This window comes from Tachypleus tridentatus, chromosome 7 (genome assembly GCF_004210375.1).
Source record: "Tachypleus tridentatus isolate NWPU-2018 chromosome 7, ASM421037v1, whole genome shotgun sequence".
Classification (NCBI taxonomy): domain Eukaryota; kingdom Metazoa; phylum Arthropoda; class Merostomata; order Xiphosura; family Limulidae; genus Tachypleus; species Tachypleus tridentatus.
The window spans coordinates 41164477-41186361 of record NC_134831.1 but is presented as its reverse complement, the minus strand read 5'-3'; the positions used below and the strand labels follow the sequence as shown (position 1 = coordinate 41186361).

Sequence of the window (21885 nt, the reverse complement as noted above, 5' to 3'; positions counted from 1 at the left end):
TTTTTAAAATTAATTTACCCTTTTGATGTATGTTTTGAATGAAATTGAGAGAATAAAACCGTTATATAGCCAATATATATAGATATTTAAGCAGTAAGGTAAAAACATGGTATTTTTTAAACCAAAATAGACAAAAATTTGTTTTTTAGATATGCTATATGCAGTGTTTCAGTGAAATAACGTAATGGAAAAACATGCAGATTTCGTTGGTTATTTATTTTTCATTCAGTGTTCAAGATGATTGAGAGCTGGATGGAATGGTGTATAGTAAGTAAACCTTTAAATGTTTAGTGTATTCAAAGAAGAGTAATAAACTGCTAAACTAAATACCTGGTTGTCTTTCAGGATGAAAAACCAGAAACCACTGATGACAAAACCTCAAAGGGGCCAGGTCGAGAAATTACAGATATAGCAGCTGCTGCTGAAAGTTTTCAACCCAAAGGAAATACCCTATCAACAACTCAGGTAAAGATCAGAGTTTCTTTAAAGAATTGCAAATATATTTCTTTCCTTTACATATATTACATAATTTAATGCTATTAAGAGATGTCTAATTATTTCACTTTATATCACAGTTTGAATTTTTTGAACGACTGAAGAGTTTTTTTTATTATTATTAATGGGCCAGTTTTATGTTGTATTGCTGTTCTTAGGAACCAGCTAACTTTATGTTAACTGGTTAAATCAGCACTTATCAAAATCAAGTTAATAATAGTAAAAATAATAACCTTTGCAGTATAGATCAACATTTTAAAATATTTTTAATGGTGGTAGTGATAACAGCTTTAAACAAAATAACAAACTCGGTACCCTCAAGTCATGACAAATAATAATTATAAATATATTTCTTTTTACAGTGTATTTCAATACTAGATAGATTTTGATTTGTGTATGATATTTTAATCATCTCTGACAGATATTTATTTGTATTTCAGGTTTTTACAAAGGTTCCATTTCTTCTGAAGCATCAGTTAAGAGAGTATCAACATATTGGTCTTGATTGGCTAGTGGCAATGCATGACCGAAAACTAAATGGAATTTTGGCAGATGAGATGGGATTGGGGAAAACTATTCAAACAATTGCAGTACTTGCACATCAAGCATGTGAAAAAGGTGAGTAAAGTGTTTAAAATTTCTATGAGTTGTAGTGTTAGGCCTAAATTCCATCTTAAAATTGGTGAATGATATGCTGGCCTTGTCGTTTAGTTTATTCAGTGTGATTTCTCCAATCCCTTTCCCTTGGCTGTGGTTTCGCTAGATAGTAAATAGGGACAGTGGGAATCTCGTTAATCCATTCATGCGCGTCACGAATTAGATGACGAGGCATTTGGCTACCTTAAGAGAGTCATAGTCATTTAGTTTATTCAGTGTGTTAAATTCTTTTTTGTTTAGGTAACTGGGGTCCTCATCTTATTGTCGTGCCAACAAGTGTTATGCTAAACTGGGAAATGGAATTCAAGAAGTGGTGTCCAGCTTTTAAAATTCTTACTTATTATGGAAACCCAAAAGAGAGAAAGCAGAAAAGACAGGTAAACAAAGGTGGTTTTGTGCAGTAGCTCGTGATTTTTTATTTTTTTCTCATAATCTGTGATACATTTATAAACATTACATTTATTGGGTTGAAAAGTTGGAGTGAATATTTTAACAAGTTCAGGTATATATCTTTATCACTGTATTATTTATTATGTGACCTGTGTTAATAAATTTATTGAAAACTAATTTGCAATCACTGGGCATGCGTGAACAGAACAGTGTGTTTATTTGAACAAAATAAAGAAAACTGGAGCAATTTGTAGAGCTCCTACACACACACAAAAAAAAATGCAAATAGACTAAAGTTATTCAGTATAATCATTAAGTTAGAGGCATTCTTCACATATGCACTATATATATTCAGCGGTAATCATCTAATATCAAGGAAAAATTGCTCTCTCTGTGGATGCATCTCTGAAATGAGTTGACCAGCATGCTAACTTAGTAGTCCAGAAATAAACCAATTTCACATTAAACTTTGCCAGTTATTAAAATATTTTAAAGAATAAACCCTATATCATTACTGCAGTGGGTATTGTAATAGTTTATTTTTAACAAAGTTAACACAACAAAATTTTACAAATCAGATTGTAAATAAAATTCTCAGCATTTTGGCTTGTTTACCATCATAATAACAAAATATTTAGCTACAATGCAGGGAATGAAGATATTGTTGTTTTAAATTTCCACCTTTTTCTTGATTCACACCATCTTCTAGTATGTCCTGGCTTAGAACAAGTACTTATGCTTAAATTAAAGAAGTGTTTCATAATTAAAATATTTAATAGGATATGTCTTACTTCTTTGATGTAAAATGTGGTTTTCCATAGAAGCAAAATTCAGGATTATTGTTATATTTAATACATCAAATGTGCCAAGCTCAGACAGTAGAAATCTTGATCACATCTCTACTGTGAAATGGGTTGCAACAAACAAGAAGTGTTATACTGTTTCTCCCCAGCTTTTTGATGCAAGTGACACACCTCCACCCTTGTTTTATAACAGTCATTGGAGAATGAATGGTGCTGGAAATCCTCAAAGAGGTTTTGCTTATTTTTAGCCGGTCGTTCATGTTTTCAGGAGAAAAATGACAGAAGAGCGAAGTATCTTAAAATAATTTGCAAGACCTCTCAATTAAATCATTTAAAGTGTATTACAGTAGCTTCAAAAGAAGATACTATTATAGAGTGAGAGTGCACTTGTAGCCTCTCACTGGATCTGTCGAGCATTCACCAAGGGCAGAACTGGTTATGCCATTTGTTCAGAATAATTAGGCCAATTTCACATTTATTTAATATGTAATATTTTGGCTGAAGTCCAATGCTAAAAACTAATGATGGAAAAACAACTTGGGTATATGATGAAAATAATAAATATTTTGTATGTTGTGTATAGTGTTGTTGAATTATGTAAGCTTGTGTGATTATAGAACTTGCTTAATATTTTGAAACATTTCATCTCATACATAAGTACATAAGCTTGGTCTGTATTAAACTTTGTTTCAGGGATGGACAAAACCAAATGCATTCCATGTGTGCATTACCTCTTACAAGCTGGTAATCCAGGACCATCAGGCATTCCGCAGAAAACGGTGGAAGTACTTTATTCTGGATGAAGTAAGCACATTTGATTGAAGTGTATTATTAATGTTTATAAGTGAAAAATGAAGTTAACTTAGTAGCAAATAGATTTGGAGTGCTAGACATCTACTCTGAAATTTTTTAAAGTAAATACACTAATATAGTGTAAATTTTACACTTTTATCATTTAATACATTGTCCTACATTTGGAATTGGAAAGGTTAAGGGTATAAAAGCACAGATGTCTTGTTCAATATATTCCAGTTTGATTGTTTGAAAGAACTATATCTTGAAGTACTGCAGTTTTTTGTATAGGTATTTGGGGTAAAAAGAAACTTTCAGTTCTCCATTATATTTAGTTAAGTATTTTTCTTGGGGTGAAACTCGTATAAAGGTGATAAGTCTGATTTTCTTATTTGTACATAAAGGAAACTTCCTGTTCTTCTGTTTTTGTTACCTGTGAAGTTTAAATGAAGTAAAACAGAACGTTTTTTTTACTGGATCCAATGCAGTTTTTATTATCTTACTATTATGTGACTATTAGTTTCAAAGATTATTATTTTTATCTATTTATCCTGTCTGGATTTGAGACCACCTTTCAGGTGTCAACTCCCCAATTTTATATTGTATTTCCAAAATGAAGTAAAAGTAAAAAAAAGGTAGTAACTTTAGAAACTATTATTATTCAGTAGTATTGTTATTTGGTCATTATATAGCATTTATTTAGCATAATTCACTAAGAAAGTGAAAAAATATTCCAACTTTGAATTTGTCTGTAGTTCCAAGTAGCATTGTGAATAAAAAATACTTCAACTTTTTTTTTTATTCCAGTCTTTTCTACCTGTTTTAAATTAGGTTTTATGTTTGCTTAGCTACAACCATCCCTTGAACATTTAATGACTTTGGTTCATGTTTTTCATGTGGTTTTATTACTATGTTTTTGCACTTTTATGATGTCACATTGTGTAGTCCAAACAATTACTAATGAATTTTTAAGAACTAGTTTGAGTCAATAACAAAAGTGATTGTCAAAAATAGATTGTAGATAATACGGTCAAGATATGTTTGATTCTGAGAAATACCTAATTCCATCTTAGAATGTTACTGAATTTTATTCATATGTAAAAATCTTAACTGTTTAATTAGAATTAAAATATTTTGCAATTGAAAACTGTCTATATTGTAAAACAGTTACTTGCAACTGTTTTGTCTCTTGATTTTTTATTTTATTTTTATCATTGTCATTGCTTAGGCTCAACATATAAAAAACTTCAAGAGTCAACGTTGGCAAATGTTACAAAATTTTCAAAGTACTCATCGCTTGCTGTTAACTGGTACACCTCTACAAAATAGTCTAATGGAGCTCTGGTCATTGATGCATTTTCTGATGCCTGATGTCTTCCAGTCACACAAAGAATTCAGAGAGTGGTTTGCAAATCCTGTAACAGGAATGATTGAAGGAAGCCACGAGTATAATGAAAGCTTAATCAAAAGACTACATAAGGTAAGAATCATTAAGTTAATGTCAAGAAGTTATTTTATCAAGAATTTTAAAAAGGTTTTTTATGTTTTGATAGCTTATTTATGGAATGGATTCTAATGATATTAAGGTTTTTATTCTTTTGTTTTAATATTCTTTATATGTAGAGGTATGTTGAAGAGTAACATTATGTTGCAGGTGCTTCGTCCATTTCTTTTGAGAAGATTGAAGTCTGAAGTGGAGAAACAGTTGCCAAAGAAGTATGAACATGTTATAATGTGTAGACTTTCTAAGAGACAAAGGTTTTTGTATGAAGACTTTATGTCCCAGACAAAGTAAGTTTATCAGATAAATTTATTTTTACACATGAGTCTCATGTTGATTTTCACAATATTTGTTATTTTAAGACATTGTAATTCTTTTTTGTACTGCATCAGTAAATTTGTTATTGCAGTGAATTATTTAACCTTTGAAAAATAGTTTGGACAAGTTTCTGGTGTTTAATGGTTTAATAAAGTTATAGATATCAAAAGGTCTTACATGCCATTTAAATTTGTAAAGTTTTATACTTTTATTGTATATTTCTAGCAAATATTTTAACAAACATTTTAACAGGTCCAACGTTGAGTGAGCACTAGGTTAATTACTCCACTTTTATCATTACTTCATAGGCAGGTAAATGTAGGAAAATTTGATTGGAAACATAAATTGTTTTAATAAATAGATAACAGTAGTATAAAGTAGGTACTAAATATTAGTGACCAGTAAAATTTGACTTCCTATATGCAGTAGTTTGTCTGAGACATTGTGTTTTTTTTTTTTGTGGACCTTACTGTTATCCAAATGTTCTTAAAGAATTCAAGAAATAGCTTTTAAATATTTGAAATGAAAATATTGCTATTTAGAAATTTCTGGAAGTTTTATGAAAAAACTACAAATTTGTGTTTGTAAATTAAAGGTGTTCAAGTTTTGTTGAGGACATATATCTGAGCCTTGGCAGTATTATTGCAGTTGATGAGACCTCAGTTGTAAATTATTCTTGTGAGAAAACTTGTTCTTTATTACTAGTTTATTTTTAAGTAACTTCCAAACCCAAACCTATGTTTGTTTGGAAGATGATGTTGCTATTGGCTGTTATTCAGCAGTAATAAAATTATTTCACTTATATTTAAGAATATATTTCACAGAATTGGATCTTGTAGGTGTGAATTATCATGAAGCATTGTGTAAATTTTGACATAGAGGAGACTTTTGCTTTTTGTTAAAGTTTGTTTCTTCTAGGACAAAAGAAACTCTTGCATCAGGGAATTTCATGAGTGTGATCAACATTTTGATGCAGCTACGTAAAGTGTGTAATCATCCAAATCTGTTTGAAACTCGGGCAACTGTATCACCTTTCATGATGGAAGGTCTCTGCTACAACACCTCTTCCTTGGTGTGGAGTGTATTAGAGTATGACCCATTTAAGGTACAGAAAGGATAAAGCTATCCATTTTGAGTGATTTTTGTTTCTGTCACTTGAATTTGGTTTTCAACATAATTTAGACTATAATGTGTGTTAAATCTTTTCATGAAGAGTAACTTTAAAATTTGATAATTTAATATGTATACAAATGAACATTTTGAAAAACCTTCCAGACTCTGAATTATTCTTGTTTTTCTCCTTACACAAGTTGAAGTGCAAGTTTGATACAAGCTTACATTTTCTATTTGCAAGATGTGTGTATAGGTGCACACTTAACTGTGTAAAGCACAACTTATTTGAATACTCTGTCTAAAATAAATTGGTTTGTAGTCATTAAACATACTGTAGTAGAAACCTTTTTACACAGACCTTAGCAGTTTCATAGAGATAATATAAATATCTGCAATAATAGCAAACTAGTGTAGTAATGTCTCATTTACCATACTTTACAAGTTAAATTAAAAAAATACCATGTGTACATAGGAGCACAATGTAATATTTCCTATTCTCTAAACTGCTGGTTGTTTCATTTAGCGGCAGTGTGGAAGAGTGTGGTGACACGTTACTTGTGCAATTTTTGATATACTTTAGCAATATCAAGGAGAGAGTACAGATTTCTTCTAAGAATATTTTTAAACATTTGAGATCTTAAATTTCTACTGAAGCTACTAGTAAATACTCAGTAGAGCCGCTGATCTCAAAGAGAATTTTCTGAAAGAATACTGCTCTGATTGCACTGATAATATGTTCTTCAGGCCATTTTTTTTCAGAAACAAGTATTTAACTGATTCTACCAATATTCATTTTTAACTATATCTTGGAGATTTTAAAATTTATTATATTTTTTAAGAGGACCATGTAATCATATAATTCTTTTTACATGTGTTACTCATTTTAAGAAGGGATATTAAAAACAATAAGATTATATTGGTTAATGAAATAAAATTGTATTTATCAGTTCTGTTTCTTCTACAAAATATGTAGCATGTCAGTCTGTGGGCCTTAAACCTGTTGCTTGCTGATCTGGAATTGTGCCTTACTGCATTTGCTGCTCATCGTATTAAAAAGTTCCAGACATTACCACGATTTATAGAGGAAATTGATAACTATCCTGATCCACCTCCCAAGTGTCCACCTGGGAAAATACGCTTGCACATTCGGACATCCACTGCATCACAGGTAAAATAAATGATTAAAATGGCTATCTTGTTTGAACTTTGGTGACTTTGAAAACTGTCACTCTTCATGCTGTCAGATTTTCAAGGTTTTTTCTTGCAAACAAAAAGCACAAGTACTTTTATAAGACTTATTGTCATTAGCAAGGATAGGTGTTTGTACTTTTAAAGCATGCTTGTAAAAGAATCTGAAATATAAATTGTGATAAGAGAAAAACATGATTATACAAATAACCATGACAACAGCTGAATTCATATTACCACACTTATATCTGTTTGTATGTATATCATTGTGTGTAAACTCAAATTTAAGAACCGTTCGTATGTTGCTCAGAATTTGAAAAAAAAAATGTTTGTAACAATAAATACATTTTCATATATTACATATAAAACATTTACAAGCAAGGGAATAGTTAAAACAGTTGTTGCTTTAATTAACTTAAAATAATTAAAGTAGCTGATTTTTGTGTTAAAATCCAGAGTTTAAAGACCTGCTATGAAATTAACAGATGTTTCATGATTATTACAGGCCAGAGGCTTTTGTAATATTAGTTAGAGAGGATGTATAGAAGATGAAATTACGATACTCACTGTTATTGTTATATTTATATTTTTATTGTTGGTTTATAATTGTGAACATCTGATTTCTTGCAGAAAATTCATAATTCTTAAGAATGATTTGTGTATGCTAATACAGCAGTGACTTGTTAACACTTGTACATCTTATTTCCATCAAATTCATGTTTGTTTGAAGTATATTGTCACTATTGTAGGCATAAGACTTCTGTTATAATCCTTTACTAAAAGATTGTTCATACATCAAGAGTTTTAAATAAGGTGGAATCTAGAGAAATATTCTGAAAAAGAAAACCATTATAGTTTTCACTGTGTTTGGAAACCCTTTACACAGTAGTACTTAGTACTGAGTGTCAAACCCACCTTCCAATTCAGTGTGATGTATCCATACATTTTTACAGGAATTAATTTTTCACTATCTTTTTATAGCATTTGGAATTTCTTAGTGTTTTAATTTTTAAGCATCTCATACTAAATTGTGTTATTTTTCATGTTTTCTCCAGCCTGGATCTGGAAGAGCTTCTCCTATGACAGGTGTGCAGAATAGAGCTGTGTCACCTGCACCTCTTTTAAGACCCACTGCCCCAACAGTGCCTTCTAGGCCCATTGGGTTTACCCAGCCACAGTTAGCTGCAACTCAGCAGAGGTTAGTGGTATTTACTAGCTCAGGAAATGCAGTAGGAGCAACTTCCCAATCCATCAGTCCTGTTGCTGCACTTGGCACTAGTCAGTCTGGAGCAGAATACACACTTCATCATGTACAGAAAACTTCTGCTGGTCTAGGTAAGGAAATATCCTAGCAGTTTGTTCTATTACTAGTGAACATTTGATTTAAATATTGTATTTTTTTTTGTAGTAGATTGTTTCAGTTTACATATGCTTTGTTTTTATTTTCAAATATTTTACTTCGAATGTTGCAAAATCCTACAGTTTTCATAAAATTTTATTGAATGTTATCTACATGTAGCCTGTGGTTGGTTGAGTTCAGAATGTAGGAAATTTTACATGTTGTGTGGTGTGATTATGCATTTGGTTATGATACTACTTGATATGTGTATTGTATTCAACTTCTGGAAAAAACTTGTATGTAAAACATTTTTATATTACAGTTGGAATTCCTGCAGTGTCCTCAAAATTAGGCACAACATTTCACCTTCAACAAAACACACAGTTAGGAACGGGAGTGGCAACACCTTTTGGTATTGGCAGGCTTCTTCAGACACCATCTGGTCAGCACGTTCTTCTTACACCAGCAACTTCTACTGTTTCTTCTGATCAATCTGCAGTTTTAGGTGTTGGTGCAACTGTCAGTCAGCAATTAACACAATCTTCACGTGAGTTATATAACACTTTTACAGTGAAGATAATCCGTACATACATACTGTGGAGTTTTATTCTGGATTTTTGTTTACACATGAAATATTTATAGTTTTGCTTGTGGGTATAATTTCAGTGTTTCAAAAATTAATCAAAAAATAATTCATTTCATACTTAATTAATTCAAAAGCAACAAAGATACTGCAGGAAATGGCTAATTATATGAATTCTGTGTATTGCCTCATTATTTCATAAAATGACCAGTTTATACTTAAGTGGCTTAATTATTACAGTTATAACCTTATTTGTGGTATCTGTCTAAATATTCCATGAAATTACCACATAAGATTATAAATGTATAATTTTTCCTAGCAGTAAATAAATGTAAACATTTAGTGCTCCTAAATCACCTCTAGTACACCAAAGAACTAGTACACTCTTCTGGGTCTAGGACCCTCCACCATTATGGGCTGTTAATTCAAGGCCAGCCAGAAGTTTGTTATTTCATGTGTGTGTGTGTAGACACACGTGTGAAAGTTGGTTAGTTTATTAAACTAATTCCTTTGACAGGGGTTCTTTGCTGTACAGAAACTAAATGGAATATGAAACTAATGTTATGACATTGACATATCTGGTGCATCTCATTATACTTAATTTTATGATTGTTGATAAGCAAGTGTAAAACATGGCTTTTGGTTAAACTGTTACATAACTGTATTGTATAGGACTATGTGGCATAGTACTTTTGTTATTTTATTATAAATAGTAAATTTATTCTTCACAAAAACTGATTTAGGCACAACAACTTGTCAGTGTTTTAATTAAAACTCAATACTAAGTAGCAGTTGTAATATTATGAAAATATTGTATTGCATTACAGCTTTTTCTGTTTGCTAAATATTTTTACACTTCTTTAAATACATCTTGTGTGGGGTATTACGAATCTGATTCTAAGGCATCATTTTGTAAGTACTTTAAACTACTGTTCATCCATTAGTCAGTAGAAAGGTTTGAGAGAAGCTGGATTCTTGTGTTAGTATAAAAGAAACTGTTGACTTCAGTCCTGGTATTGTGAAACCTGTAATAAGATTTAAATTTTGCTTTTATAGTGAAGTACACACTTTCAAATAAGGTGAGGGATGGTAGTATAGAAAATGTGTACTTGCATATTTGCAGATCTTTATCACAGATAGGTTGCTGGTAGAGAAAAGAAATGTGTTTTGGAAGTCCACTATCTCTGAACGCTAATTTTGCTTGAGAAAACACTGAGACCTATCATCCAGCTAGTTTTTGCAATTAGCATATCTGGCTTTGTACTGGTCTCATACAGAAATTTTCACCTGATCTCATCCTCTGGCCATAGAAACATGCTGTTCAGACAGATGATCAGGGACAAGTAAAGACTGAGTCCAGTCTGAATGATTAATTTTTAAGGGGATGGGGTACTTTAAATATTTCTTAACAGTTGCTTTATGGAACTCCATAGGACCACTTCAAGATACCCTGAAAGAGAAGGCAGTACCCTCAACAGTACCAGCAACAACTGTGTCCACTAATGTCACCCTTAACACAAGCACACCTGCAAGTACTTCTGCTGGAAAACCAGTTATGAAAGTAACACCTTTATGTGTTGTTACTCAACCAGCAACTGCAGGTTTGTATTGACCAAGTGAATGAACAAATTGTTTGTTGATTTGCACTTGAAAATCATAGCAGTGTAAAGAGATAACTGAATTATTGATTAATGCTCTCATTAACTATTGTTCTTACCACTTAGGTTAGTCGTTGTTCCCTTATAAATTTCATTCCCCAGTCCATGGATTTTGTATTGAAAACACTTTTATTCTGGGTTGATTTGTTATTCGTGGTCACTTATGGCTGTTCATGGTCTACCCAAAGAAAACAGTGTTTTATAGCCTGAATATAATGTTTAGGTAGTCTAGTTCATTCAGATTTATAACTAAAGAAACAAACAAAAACTGAATGAGTGCATACAAATATCTATCATATCCAAAATATTGTTTCTTGATAGGGTGAAATTTTTGGTCATGTCCCTGTATTTTTTTTTATCTTTAGTACAGAGAACTATATGTTTCCACTGTGAGTTGCATATCTTTATTGATTTGTAACAGCATCTATCAACACTAGTTTTTCACAAGTGATATATCTGTTACCATTCATTAGTTAGACCCATACATTTCTGAAACTAAGCATTTAATTTTTTTTTAGTCTTGGTGTGTGTTTGTGTTACTATGGAAATCATTTTAATAACATGTAGAAAAAAACAGTATATGTAACATTTTATAGTGTTTCTTACAGAATTTGTTATTAAGGAGTTTGCATTCATTCTGTGGTCACTGTTAAACATTTTTAAAGTAACAAATGACTTTGGATGACTTTCTGTGGTTATGCAGGAATAACTGTGACTCCCAGTAATCCAAAGCTCTTTACTAATGTGACTCCATCTAACTCTGTTACTTGTGGAGATACCTCATACTCTGTGGAACAGAAAATGGACAACACCACGAAGCTGTTATTTCAACTTGTAAGTTTTTGTGCTTGCATTGAATGTGAATTATGGATTTAGTCTGATAACTTAGTGTCTGGCACATAGCGTTAATTGTGGTATACATAATTAAAAGCAATAAGTCCTCTCTTTAATAAGTGGTACAAAAATGGTATTTTTGTTTATGAGATTTGTGGGTGGGAGGTTGCAGTCTTTAAAGGCAACAGTATATTAACATAAAAGCCTGAAAGTAGGTGTTTGTTACTTTGAATTAGTTTGTACTGGTTTGTTATTTCTTTGCTCTATATTTCTCTCACCTGTAATTTCAGAGTAGTTTGTAAAAAGACAAACTTGTGAGTATTTTTGGCCTTGATACTTGGTAAGCAGTGATAGAAAAAAAAAGTGAAAAGTATTCAACTTAAAACAGTAAATGCATATTCAAAATGCAGTATTATAGTTTTCACAGATTTGCTCACTAGCTTACTTTATTAACTTGATGTATGAATAAACATGACATCCAGAACAAATTTTAATAGTATGTAAGTTTCAAGTTCTAATTTTATAAGGCAACATTTTAAAAAACTGACACTTTCAGCTCATGAGAATTGTAACATTTGCTGTCAAGGACTTTCCTCATTTATTTATTACCCCCTTCGAGAAGAAGAAAATTTAATGTAAATTACTTATTAAAATATCATTGCTCAGGAAAATTATATATTTTTATAGACTTCAATTTTATTTAGTTATAGAACCATAAGATAGAAAATAATTCCCTCTTGCCATGCCCATCATTATATCCTGTCAATCACATATTGGCAGTAGTTCCTCCTGATGTTTAATACTATATTATTTATAATTAAAAAGGTTTGAAAGTTTTGATCTATCAAATGATGTTTTATATCTTATTGGTTTATGTTTAAAAGAAAGTCCATTTTGCTTCCAATTGAAACTATTCCCACAGGAAACACATTGATGAGTTTAGTTGAATTTTGAATGGCTCTTGTCCCATAGTTAGAAATCCAGGAAATTTGTGATAATTATTGGACATTGTCTGTTTTTATGTTTAATTATTCTCTGTTTGTAGGAACATTACTTAATAAAACATTTAGTGCACTAATATCATTAGTATATAAAAATAGGGTTTAAGTTTCATCAGCAATCAGATAGCAGAAAGAAATAAAAGCCTGGTAAGAACTATATTTCTTATTTTTCATGTATATTTTATTCATTGCTAAAAATTAACTAAAATGTAAAAATAGGAACTTTATAAGTCAGATAAGGTTAGATTAAGTAAAGTAAAGAAAACATTTCACAGGGTATGCTCATGAGTAGCTTGTGCCTTATGATTTTCGATAGGGTAATGTGAACTATGTATTCAATTAGTGATTTACAACTTCCATGGCAAATTTATTAGCTAGACACAACCCAAAGGGCAATAACAAATAAGGAAAAGCTGTTTCATGTTACAATTTGAAGTCATTCTAGAAGGAAAAATGAGGAAATTTTGTTTATGGTTGTTATAAGTTTGGTCAACTTGACTGACCTCATATAGGGCTGTGGCTCTGAAAATAACATACAAATTTTTTCTGAAATTAAATACTTTAACTTTATTTAAAATGCTTTAGAGATTACACAAATGAAATTTGGCCTTTTTCAGATGAAGAAAAGTATTTTTAACATGAAAGTCACTTTGCACTTTGACTCCGTATATTCAAGAACAAATGTTTAGTGTAAATGCTTCATTGAAAAATTCTAACATTTTGTTTACATAAAATTTTTGCTTATGGAATTTTGTGAACACACATAAAATGTATTAAAAAGATATAACATAGAGACTTTAAAGGTAAATTTGAAGTAACGAACTGAGGCAATCCAACTGAACCTGTAGCTAGGCTTTAAGTGGAACGAGAGATTTGAGTTAATTAACAAATTTTATTTTTATAATCTTGGTTCTAGTTACTTTTATAATTCAAGTATTTATTACTGAATTTTTCAGAAATCCTTAGAAGAAAAGAAAAAAGAATTGCAGAAGAACAAACTGAAGTTACTAGGATATACAAATTCCCAAAGGTGTGCAGCCTGTCCTATTTATGGCCATGATCTTGTAGAAGCTGTAACTGTTACCAGTGACATTCGTCAGTGCCCCAAAGGGAGACCTTGGGGAGGAATGGGTTATGTGAACTGCCAAAATGCTCCATCGACTCTTCACAATCCCAGAAATCTCTGGCATCAGACACAAACATTAAGTGAGATGGTTTACACTCCAGAGACACTGCTGAGTGAATTACATGATATCATAAGTAGGTGAGTAATGTTCATGTGCATGAATTCTTTATTTTCAACTTTTATTTAGCTTTGTTTTATTTGTCCTTACAGAGAGAGAGAGAACATGAACTGTAAAAACATTATTTGAATGAAAATGGCAAAGAAAGTATATCCTTGAAGTTCTTGAGGTGAAAAGCAACTGGTAAACAAAATATATGTATATTTATATAGATGTATTGAACAATGCTGAATTGCTCTGCATGAAGTATTACAATGAATACAGATAATTGAAAATAGCATATTTTAAACTTTGTGTATTACATGAAATTATTGTTTAGAATATTTTTAACGTTATTTTCTCCCAGATTTGTTTTTGTTGTTCCTGGAGTTTCTGCCCCAAGAATAAAGATGCACACATCCCATCCTCCCACCTCCAAATTACAGAAAATCAAGTTATGGAAGCAGAATCTTCAAAAAAAGTTGGCTCCTCTCTGTAGATACCTGCATCCAATCATCAGTAACATGTCAACTCAGTTTCCAGATTTAAGACTTATACAGTATGATTGTGGTATGTATTGTCTAAATAGTATTTTGAGTGTTATTATTAATTGTAAATTAAATATTTTGGTATGTTTAAGTAAGACATGCACATGATGTTTTCAGACTGTTGTTGTCGTTATGTTCTTTTGTGAGTCAAAGTGTGGCTTATCTCATGCATTGTTCAGTTTTGTGTATACCCTAAGCAGATAAATCTAATTCCTGCTCACTGCTTATTTCAGGTAAACTTCAAACTTTAGACAAACTTCTTTGGCATTTAAAAAATGATGGACACAGAATTTTAATATTTACTCAAATGTCGAGAATACTTGACATACTTGAACAGTTTTTGAACTATCATGGACACACCTACCTGCGTTTGGATGGTAGTACAAGAATAGAACAAAGACAGGTATGGATTAATCTTTACAGACTTCTTATTTTATTGATTTCAGGGAAAAACATTGTATAGGAGAGTATCTATATGAGTGAAAAAGTTAACATTCTACAAATATGAAAATTATACACTATTAAGAAATTTGAAGGTTTGTTTTCTTTAATTGAAAGTTTTGTGTTTTGTGATGTCTTCTGTTGTGGTATACATGTAAATTTGTGTAGTCAAGGAATTTTGGACTTGTTTTCAGTTCAGAGTTTATATGGAGTTAAGTGGGAAATTGATACGTTTTCTTAGTTGCAGTTTTGTGTGTGTTTAGTGCAAGAGGATGTAATAAAATCGTTATGAGTAATGCACAGAAATGTTGTGTCAATTCTTGTGCAGGCTTTGATGGAAAGATTCAATGCAGACAAGCGTATCTTCTGTTTCATCCTCTCTACTCGCTCTGGGGGAATCGGAGTAAACTTGACAGGAGCAGATACTGTAATTTTTTATGATAGTGACTGGAATCCAACTATGGATGCACAGGCCCAAGATCGATGTCACAGAATTGGTCAAACACGTGATGTTCACATATACAGGTGAGGATAACCCTCTATATCCCACAGAAAAAAAATATGAACTCTCTCAAAATGGAGTTGGATCCAGGGACGATTTTTTTTGTATATAGTTTTAATGTTATAACTTTTAATACAGTCTGTATTACAAAGTATGGTATGCTTTCATTAAACATAACAAATATTTTGTACACAAATATTTACCTTTTTTAATGAAGTATTTTTGCTTAGGGGTTTGTCTGTAGATATACCAAGTATTTGTTTTGAATAATCCATGTGTATTGTTATTTTCGTGTTAAGATGAAAAATACTTCATCTCGGAAATCTACAATTTGATTTGTGTATCATCTAATACTTCCTAAATACATTTTAAATGTTCGTTTCAGTCAAAGTATATTTTTCTGTCTTATCTGCATGCTGCATTAAACATTTTTATTATTACTTATTTTACCTAATCTAGCCTAAAATAACAGGGTTTCTTATTTTTTAATTTAGTTACTTTTTATTAATAAAGAATAAACCTGAAAAACAAGAAATAATTATTTGCTGTTGACTGTGGATGACACATAGACCCTATTTTTTAAACACAAATTGTAGAAATACATTGAGTAATTTTTATTCATTATATAATGCACCAAAGAACATAAACAAACATCATCCAGAAAGTAGACAATTTCCTTAACTCTCGCAATATTTCTGGCTTTCTATGTGCCAAGTTGTTGCAAATTCATCCAAGCTAGTCGTTACCTTTCTTATTTGAATGAAGCTTGTACTAAGAGTGAAATTGACAGCTTTCCAATCAAAAAAGTATTGTTATGTAATAGTTTATTTGATAGATGTGAGAGCGGACTATTAACAAATACTTAAAAGAGGATGTAATGGGTATAGGTAGTAAAAGAGTCTAATTTTCTATTTGACAGCTCTGTAATTAAACAGAAATGAAGGGTACAAAAATTGATATGTTTGAGAAGTTATGATTTTATAGTTAGTAATTTACTCTTAGTTTCAAAATTATTGAAGGGGTGGTAAATAAAATAAGAGGAAATTCAGGAAATATGTATTATTAGCTAAAAGTTTATGCTATAATAATTGGTGTAGCATAAATAAAAATAGATAAATAAAATTTTGAAAGCAAGCCACTGAAACATTCAGTAAAGATAAAAACTGTTTTAGATTTGATAAGGCACTTTCATTAGATTTTCTAATTAATTTTTTCTTCTATTTCTGATATTACTTAAAAAGATAATTAATAATAGAAACAAAGCTGGTGGATATATTTACTTAAAATATAAGAACCACAGAATCTCGGAATTTTTTATATTAAGTCTTAGTATCATTTTGTGATGCTGGAGTTTTCAGCAGATTAATAATAATTTTCATTTCTTTACGTATTTGTATCTTAAAGGTCTATGACCATTACTGGAACAATATTTTAGGGCTATTAAGTTGCTGCACTTGAGATTAAAAGGAAAATATTTTTTGTGTGCTTATAATATTTTTCCAGAAAATAAAGTAGCTAATTAATATGTATAACTAACAGATAATGAATGCAATTACAGATCAGTTGAACTGTTGTTTGTTGAATGATAAACAGTTTTATTTGTTAAATAGAGATAAAAAAAATATTCTAGCTGACCATTTTTCTTTAAATAGGCTAGTCAGTGAAATGACTGTGGAAGAAAATATTTTGAAGAAAGCTGGACAAAAGCGGCTCTTAGGAGATCTTGCCATTGAAGGAGGAAATTTTACCTCAGTGTTTTTTCAGAAGGTGTGTTAAATAGTTTTGCTTCTAAAATTATATGGCAGTGAATAAGAAATCAATGCATTCTGTTACAAAATTTATCTGGAAAGTCCAAGCTGTTGTGGATGTGTACATGCTTGCCAAATTAAGGAAGACTGAGGACCACAGTTTGTTCAGTACTTTTTTGAATGGTCCTTTTAATTAGTGTGCATGTGCTTAGTGTGTTGGACTGCTCTTATATTAGAGAAGGAGTGTTAACCATAATTCTGAATCTACAGGCATTGTGGCAGGATTTACTAAAATATGTATAAATATGTTGGACACATAAAACCAGATGTGTTACAGAAGTATTTGTACTCGGGATATATCTGTGTATTGATTTAGACTCTTTACAAGTCAGAGTAAGATGATACAGATATAAATATTTTTATCCATTGTATGATTTGTATATTTTATTCACATAACGTCTAGAATCTTTGTAACTCTTGTGTACATTTTTCTTGAATAACTTGTGTGATGTGTTGTGTTCTTTTTCATGAACTGTTGCTAAATCAGCAGTGTAGGGTAAAATATATAGTTGGAAATGGACATCAAATACATACCATGTTTGAATGCCTCCGTAAAAAGTCATGGCATGTGCATTTTGAACTTCACAGTAATAACATACTTCCATTGGTGTTTATGTTAATGTGTGCAACCATAACATGAGCAAGCAGGCGGTATTACAGGTTTATTATTTGCAGTATTGTTTATAATAAACATGAATCTATTCACTTATTTCTCTGAATTTTTAATTACAGAATGCTATACGGGAGCTGTTTGGAATTAAAGAAGACAACTCAACAGACAAATGTGTTGTCAAGAAAGAGCCAACTGATTCAGATGTTTCAAAACTTGGAGTAACTGCTGTGGAAGAAAAGCCAGTTGACCTTACTGAGAAATTCCTTCAGACTGAGTTAGAGCATGTAAATATTCTAAAGAAAACTTTCATTTCTTAAAGAATACATTAGTAAAAGCTTTCACCCACTGCCTATTTTTCCTGTTGGACTTACAGGAGGTTAATATCAGTCTGTTATATGATGTTATATTTAAGTGTTTATTATATGTTTTACTAGTGTGTATATTAAGTGGTCTTTTTTCTATGTTAGGAACCAGTTCTATCCTTTTTATATAGGGTTGAGCAAAACTGAAGTCTTTAAGCTTGGGTACCCTCAGAGATCCAAAATATATATATAAGTGTTTCAAGATCTGAGATAACAGACATTTGTGTATCAGTTCACTATGTTGAAAATTTAAACCACATATAAAAGGTTTAGAAAATTACTTTTCTGTTTTTTAGAGTGGTTTGTGGCTTAAATATGATTTTGTTATGAAAGTTTATGAAGTTTTGTATGTTTGTATTTGCAAATATGTTACCTGTATGTATAGTAATTTGAATTAGGAAAGCTTTTATTATTAATATGATCCACAAAGGTAGAGGGTAGAGAATAACTTGTTTAAAGGCTTTAACAAATTGAAGAATTGATTGTACCATAAATAAAATGTAAATGTTGTTGAAGTTTTTTTGTTTTTTTTTAACTGTTGAATGACCCTGGTTCATAGTAAAATATTATCTGGTGGTGATAGTTTTGTACTAAACTGGGGTTTGTAAATATTGTGTAGAAGAGGCAGTATTTATAATTCTACTGACAATTCACTGTCAGCAAAGATAACTTACGAGTGACTTATCATTCATGTATTACAGGCTTTAGGTATGGCTGAAGAGGAAAATGATGTCGAAGCAGCTAAAACAGCTAGGGCTGAAGCAGCTGCTGAACTGGCGGAATTTGATGAATCCATTCCAATAGATTCAGAAACTAGAGATAATGAGGAGAGGTCACAGGCTGAGGAGGAACTGGATAAATTAATGGATCAGGTTTGTTTTATTAAAATAATAGAATTGGGAATTTCTGTTGTAATTATTTGTGCATGTGAAGGTTCATTAAAACATATTACCATTGTTTTTCTCAAGGATATTAAAGTGCTTCAAATATATTTAGGAACTGTATCTTAGAAATATCTAGTTACTGTTATTCATACTCATGATAAACAGCAAGAACATAATTAAAAATGTCTTTCTGTTTTTACACAGCTGACACCTGTGGAGAAATACGCCATGCAGTTTTTGGAAACGATTCAGGATTCGTTTTCATTGGAGCAATTAAAGCAAGCAGAGGTATTATTTTTATTAATGACACATTCATATTTTTTATGCTTCTCTTTATTTCATTAAGGTTTTTTTTCTTTATTGCAGTATGATCATTAGGACTGTTTTTTTATTGTGGATCTTTTTCTGCATTACTCGACTGTTTGCTTGTTCTTATATTTAACCCTTCAGATGTTACAATCAGATTTATCTGAAGACATTTATAGTGTTTCCCATGAGAAGCAGATTTTAGCTCCCAGTGTCCCACAAACTTTTCTTTATAGTGAGACAGTCAGGATACTTGCACGATGTCCTTCAGTTTTCCTCCTTTGTACTACCCATGCACACATCAGTGATCAAAAGTGCATCTACTGGAGATTGGTATTGAAAAAGTACTAAGAAAGGTCAAATTCTAAATTACATTTTAGTGGGTAATTGACATTTTGAAGAACCCACACAAAATTTAATTACACACTCAAAGGACTAATTTTAATGTGGGTTGATGGATGATTGAATTTTCAAGCGTTCACCACTGTTGTTTTTCACTTATGTATTAAAAAAAAACATTTGCTTAAAGTGCAAAACTTTGTTAAGACATTTAAATTCCTGGCATATCACTGAAAAAGTAAAATTACTACAAAAATTAGATTTGACAGAGTAGGAATTTTAAGTGTTTTTACAATAATTAATGAATACTAGTTTTTTTGAGAGATTGTACTGTAGGTTATGAAACTGAAGACGTGAGTGCTGAAAGGATATATTCTCGCATTGTACTTGTTAAAATATAGCTGTATTTCCATATGTTGAAATCAGTTATATTTTGATAGATATTTTAGTGTGTATATGTACAATATCAGTTGCTGTGATACAGCTGTTACTCCATGGTTTGCAGTCAGTTATGATTTGAGAAAATTTTATTTCTGTGTTTGTCTCACCTAATACTTGTATTATTTTGATCTTATTAAATTTAGGAAGAAATAGAAGCTCAAAAGAAAGACTGGGAACTTGGAAGACTGAAGGCCTTTAAAGAGGAAGAAGAAAGACGAAGAGCATCGTATGATGAGGAAGAAGATCCGAAAATCTCGTACAGTCGTGAGGACGCGTATAATCAGGTGCCTAAAAATTCCAAATCTGGTAGCAAAGGGAAAGATGTAAAAACATCTAAGAATAAATCTAAAGACACCTCCCAGGGTGGGAAAGTAGGAACAAGAAGGGGTGAAACTCCGAAGCGCAGAAGCCGCCGAATAAGTCTCCTTCAAGAAAGAAGGCAGTATGAAAGTGAGGGTTGCAGTGATTCTGAAATTGAAGCTAATAAGCAAATCTTTGGCGGTAAAGCCACTAATCATATTGATGAGAAATGCTCTTATACAATGCCATGTTTTAGGCAGAGTTCTACAGAATTGAGGACAACTTCTATCAAAATTAATTCTGAACAAATAGGTAAAAAAGTTGAGGACATTAGCACACACAGCTCATCAGATAGTCCTATGACCATAGACTTTGGCTCAAAAATTGCACCTAATGCTTTATCCAATAGTGTGGAATCAAATAAACCTAGTTTTGTCTCAAATTTTACTACGTGTAACACAATATATAAGAATGTTACAAGTATTAAAGAACCCAGTAAGAAAGTAGGTACAGTTTTTCTTTTGTCAGAACATTATCCTGTATCTTCTGGCTCAGTAAAAGACATTCCCACAGTAAGTGGTAGTTCTGAGGTTTTATGTAATATGTCAACGACTGCAGGCTCTCATGATCTATTAGCAAGAGAATGTGTGTCAAGTCTTCGTGCTTCTTTGCCCAAATTGCCTTCTGTCACTTCTGTTCCACCACCTTTTTCAAATCCCAACCTCGTCATACGTACCCGTCGAGCTTCTGCAAGAGAAGCCCAATTAAAGCAACCTGTTAGTTCACCTGTAGAAATAAATTATACAAACTCCATTAGTGTTGAGCCTAGCCACTCTTTTTTGTCAGGGTATGGGGTTTCAGTAGAACAGGATGAAATTCAAAATAAATCAGCTTTGGCTCCATTTCCTGAGAAAAGGGTTACTGTAATCAGATCTATTAGCCTACCGGGTACACTATCCAGTGGTGCTTCGGTACATGAACAGAATGGTATTTGATGATAAACTTTTCCATTAGGAGCTAAAATTTGCCTGCTGTAAATAGCATGACTTGTGTATGAATGGTACGCATCCTGGTGTAGAATGTAAGATGTTGTCTGTTTGCAAAGTGTGTGATGTGTATGCTTGCTGTTCATTGCAACAAAAACAAAAGAAAAAAAAACCACTTTTAAAATGTCTTTTCCTTAGTTATGTACTTTCTAAAATTGACATCTGTTAATTAGATTTTGTAAGTAACTGTTCTTTTTGTAGGGTCCTTCCCCTTCCCATACCTGTTTTCTTTCTTTTAAACTTTGTGATAAACAAGAGTAATGAAATGAAAGATGTTATAATGTAACTGTCTTTTAAGATTAAGGTTCAATTTAAAAGAAAAAAGTTTTTGTTGAAAGGTATCTGAATCTTGGAAATACTGTATTTTACTGTAGTTTCGAAGTTTGTTAGCAATATTTAA

The 21885-nt window shown here is 31.4% G+C and overlaps 1 protein-coding gene across 7 annotated transcripts in view; it reads left to right on the top strand.

Moving 5' to 3' along the window:
- The window catches only part of dom (domino helicase), a 103558-nt gene that overhangs the window by 46883 nt on the left and 34790 nt on the right, over positions 1-21885 (top strand). For 4 of the 7 annotated variants that reach the window (XM_076511264.1, XM_076511262.1, XM_076511266.1 and 1 more), the window contains exons 12-32: positions 346-465; positions 936-1113; positions 1393-1529; positions 3039-3149; positions 4366-4617; positions 4792-4928; positions 5875-6061; positions 7043-7237; positions 8313-8592; positions 8919-9143; positions 10613-10780; positions 11541-11671; positions 13629-13936; positions 14263-14465; positions 14677-14846; positions 15213-15409; positions 17039-17153; positions 17927-18091; positions 18871-19041; positions 19258-19341; positions 20283-20423. In XM_076511264.1, the coding sequence (XP_076367379.1) occupies positions 346-465; positions 936-1113; positions 1393-1529; positions 3039-3149; positions 4366-4617; positions 4792-4928; positions 5875-6061; positions 7043-7237; positions 8313-8592; positions 8919-9143; positions 10613-10780; positions 11541-11671; positions 13629-13936; positions 14263-14465; positions 14677-14846; positions 15213-15409; positions 17039-17153; positions 17927-18091; positions 18871-19041; positions 19258-19341; positions 20283-20423 (3675 nt within the window). The remainder of the gene's footprint in view (positions 1-345; positions 466-935; positions 1114-1392; positions 1530-3038; positions 3150-4365; positions 4618-4791; positions 4929-5874; positions 6062-7042; positions 7238-8312; positions 8593-8918; positions 9144-10612; positions 10781-11540; positions 11672-13628; positions 13937-14262; positions 14466-14676; positions 14847-15212; positions 15410-17038; positions 17154-17926; positions 18092-18870; positions 19042-19257; positions 19342-20282; positions 20424-21885) is intronic. The other 3 variants (XM_076511268.1, XM_076511267.1, XM_076511269.1) reach the window with 1 other exon arrangement.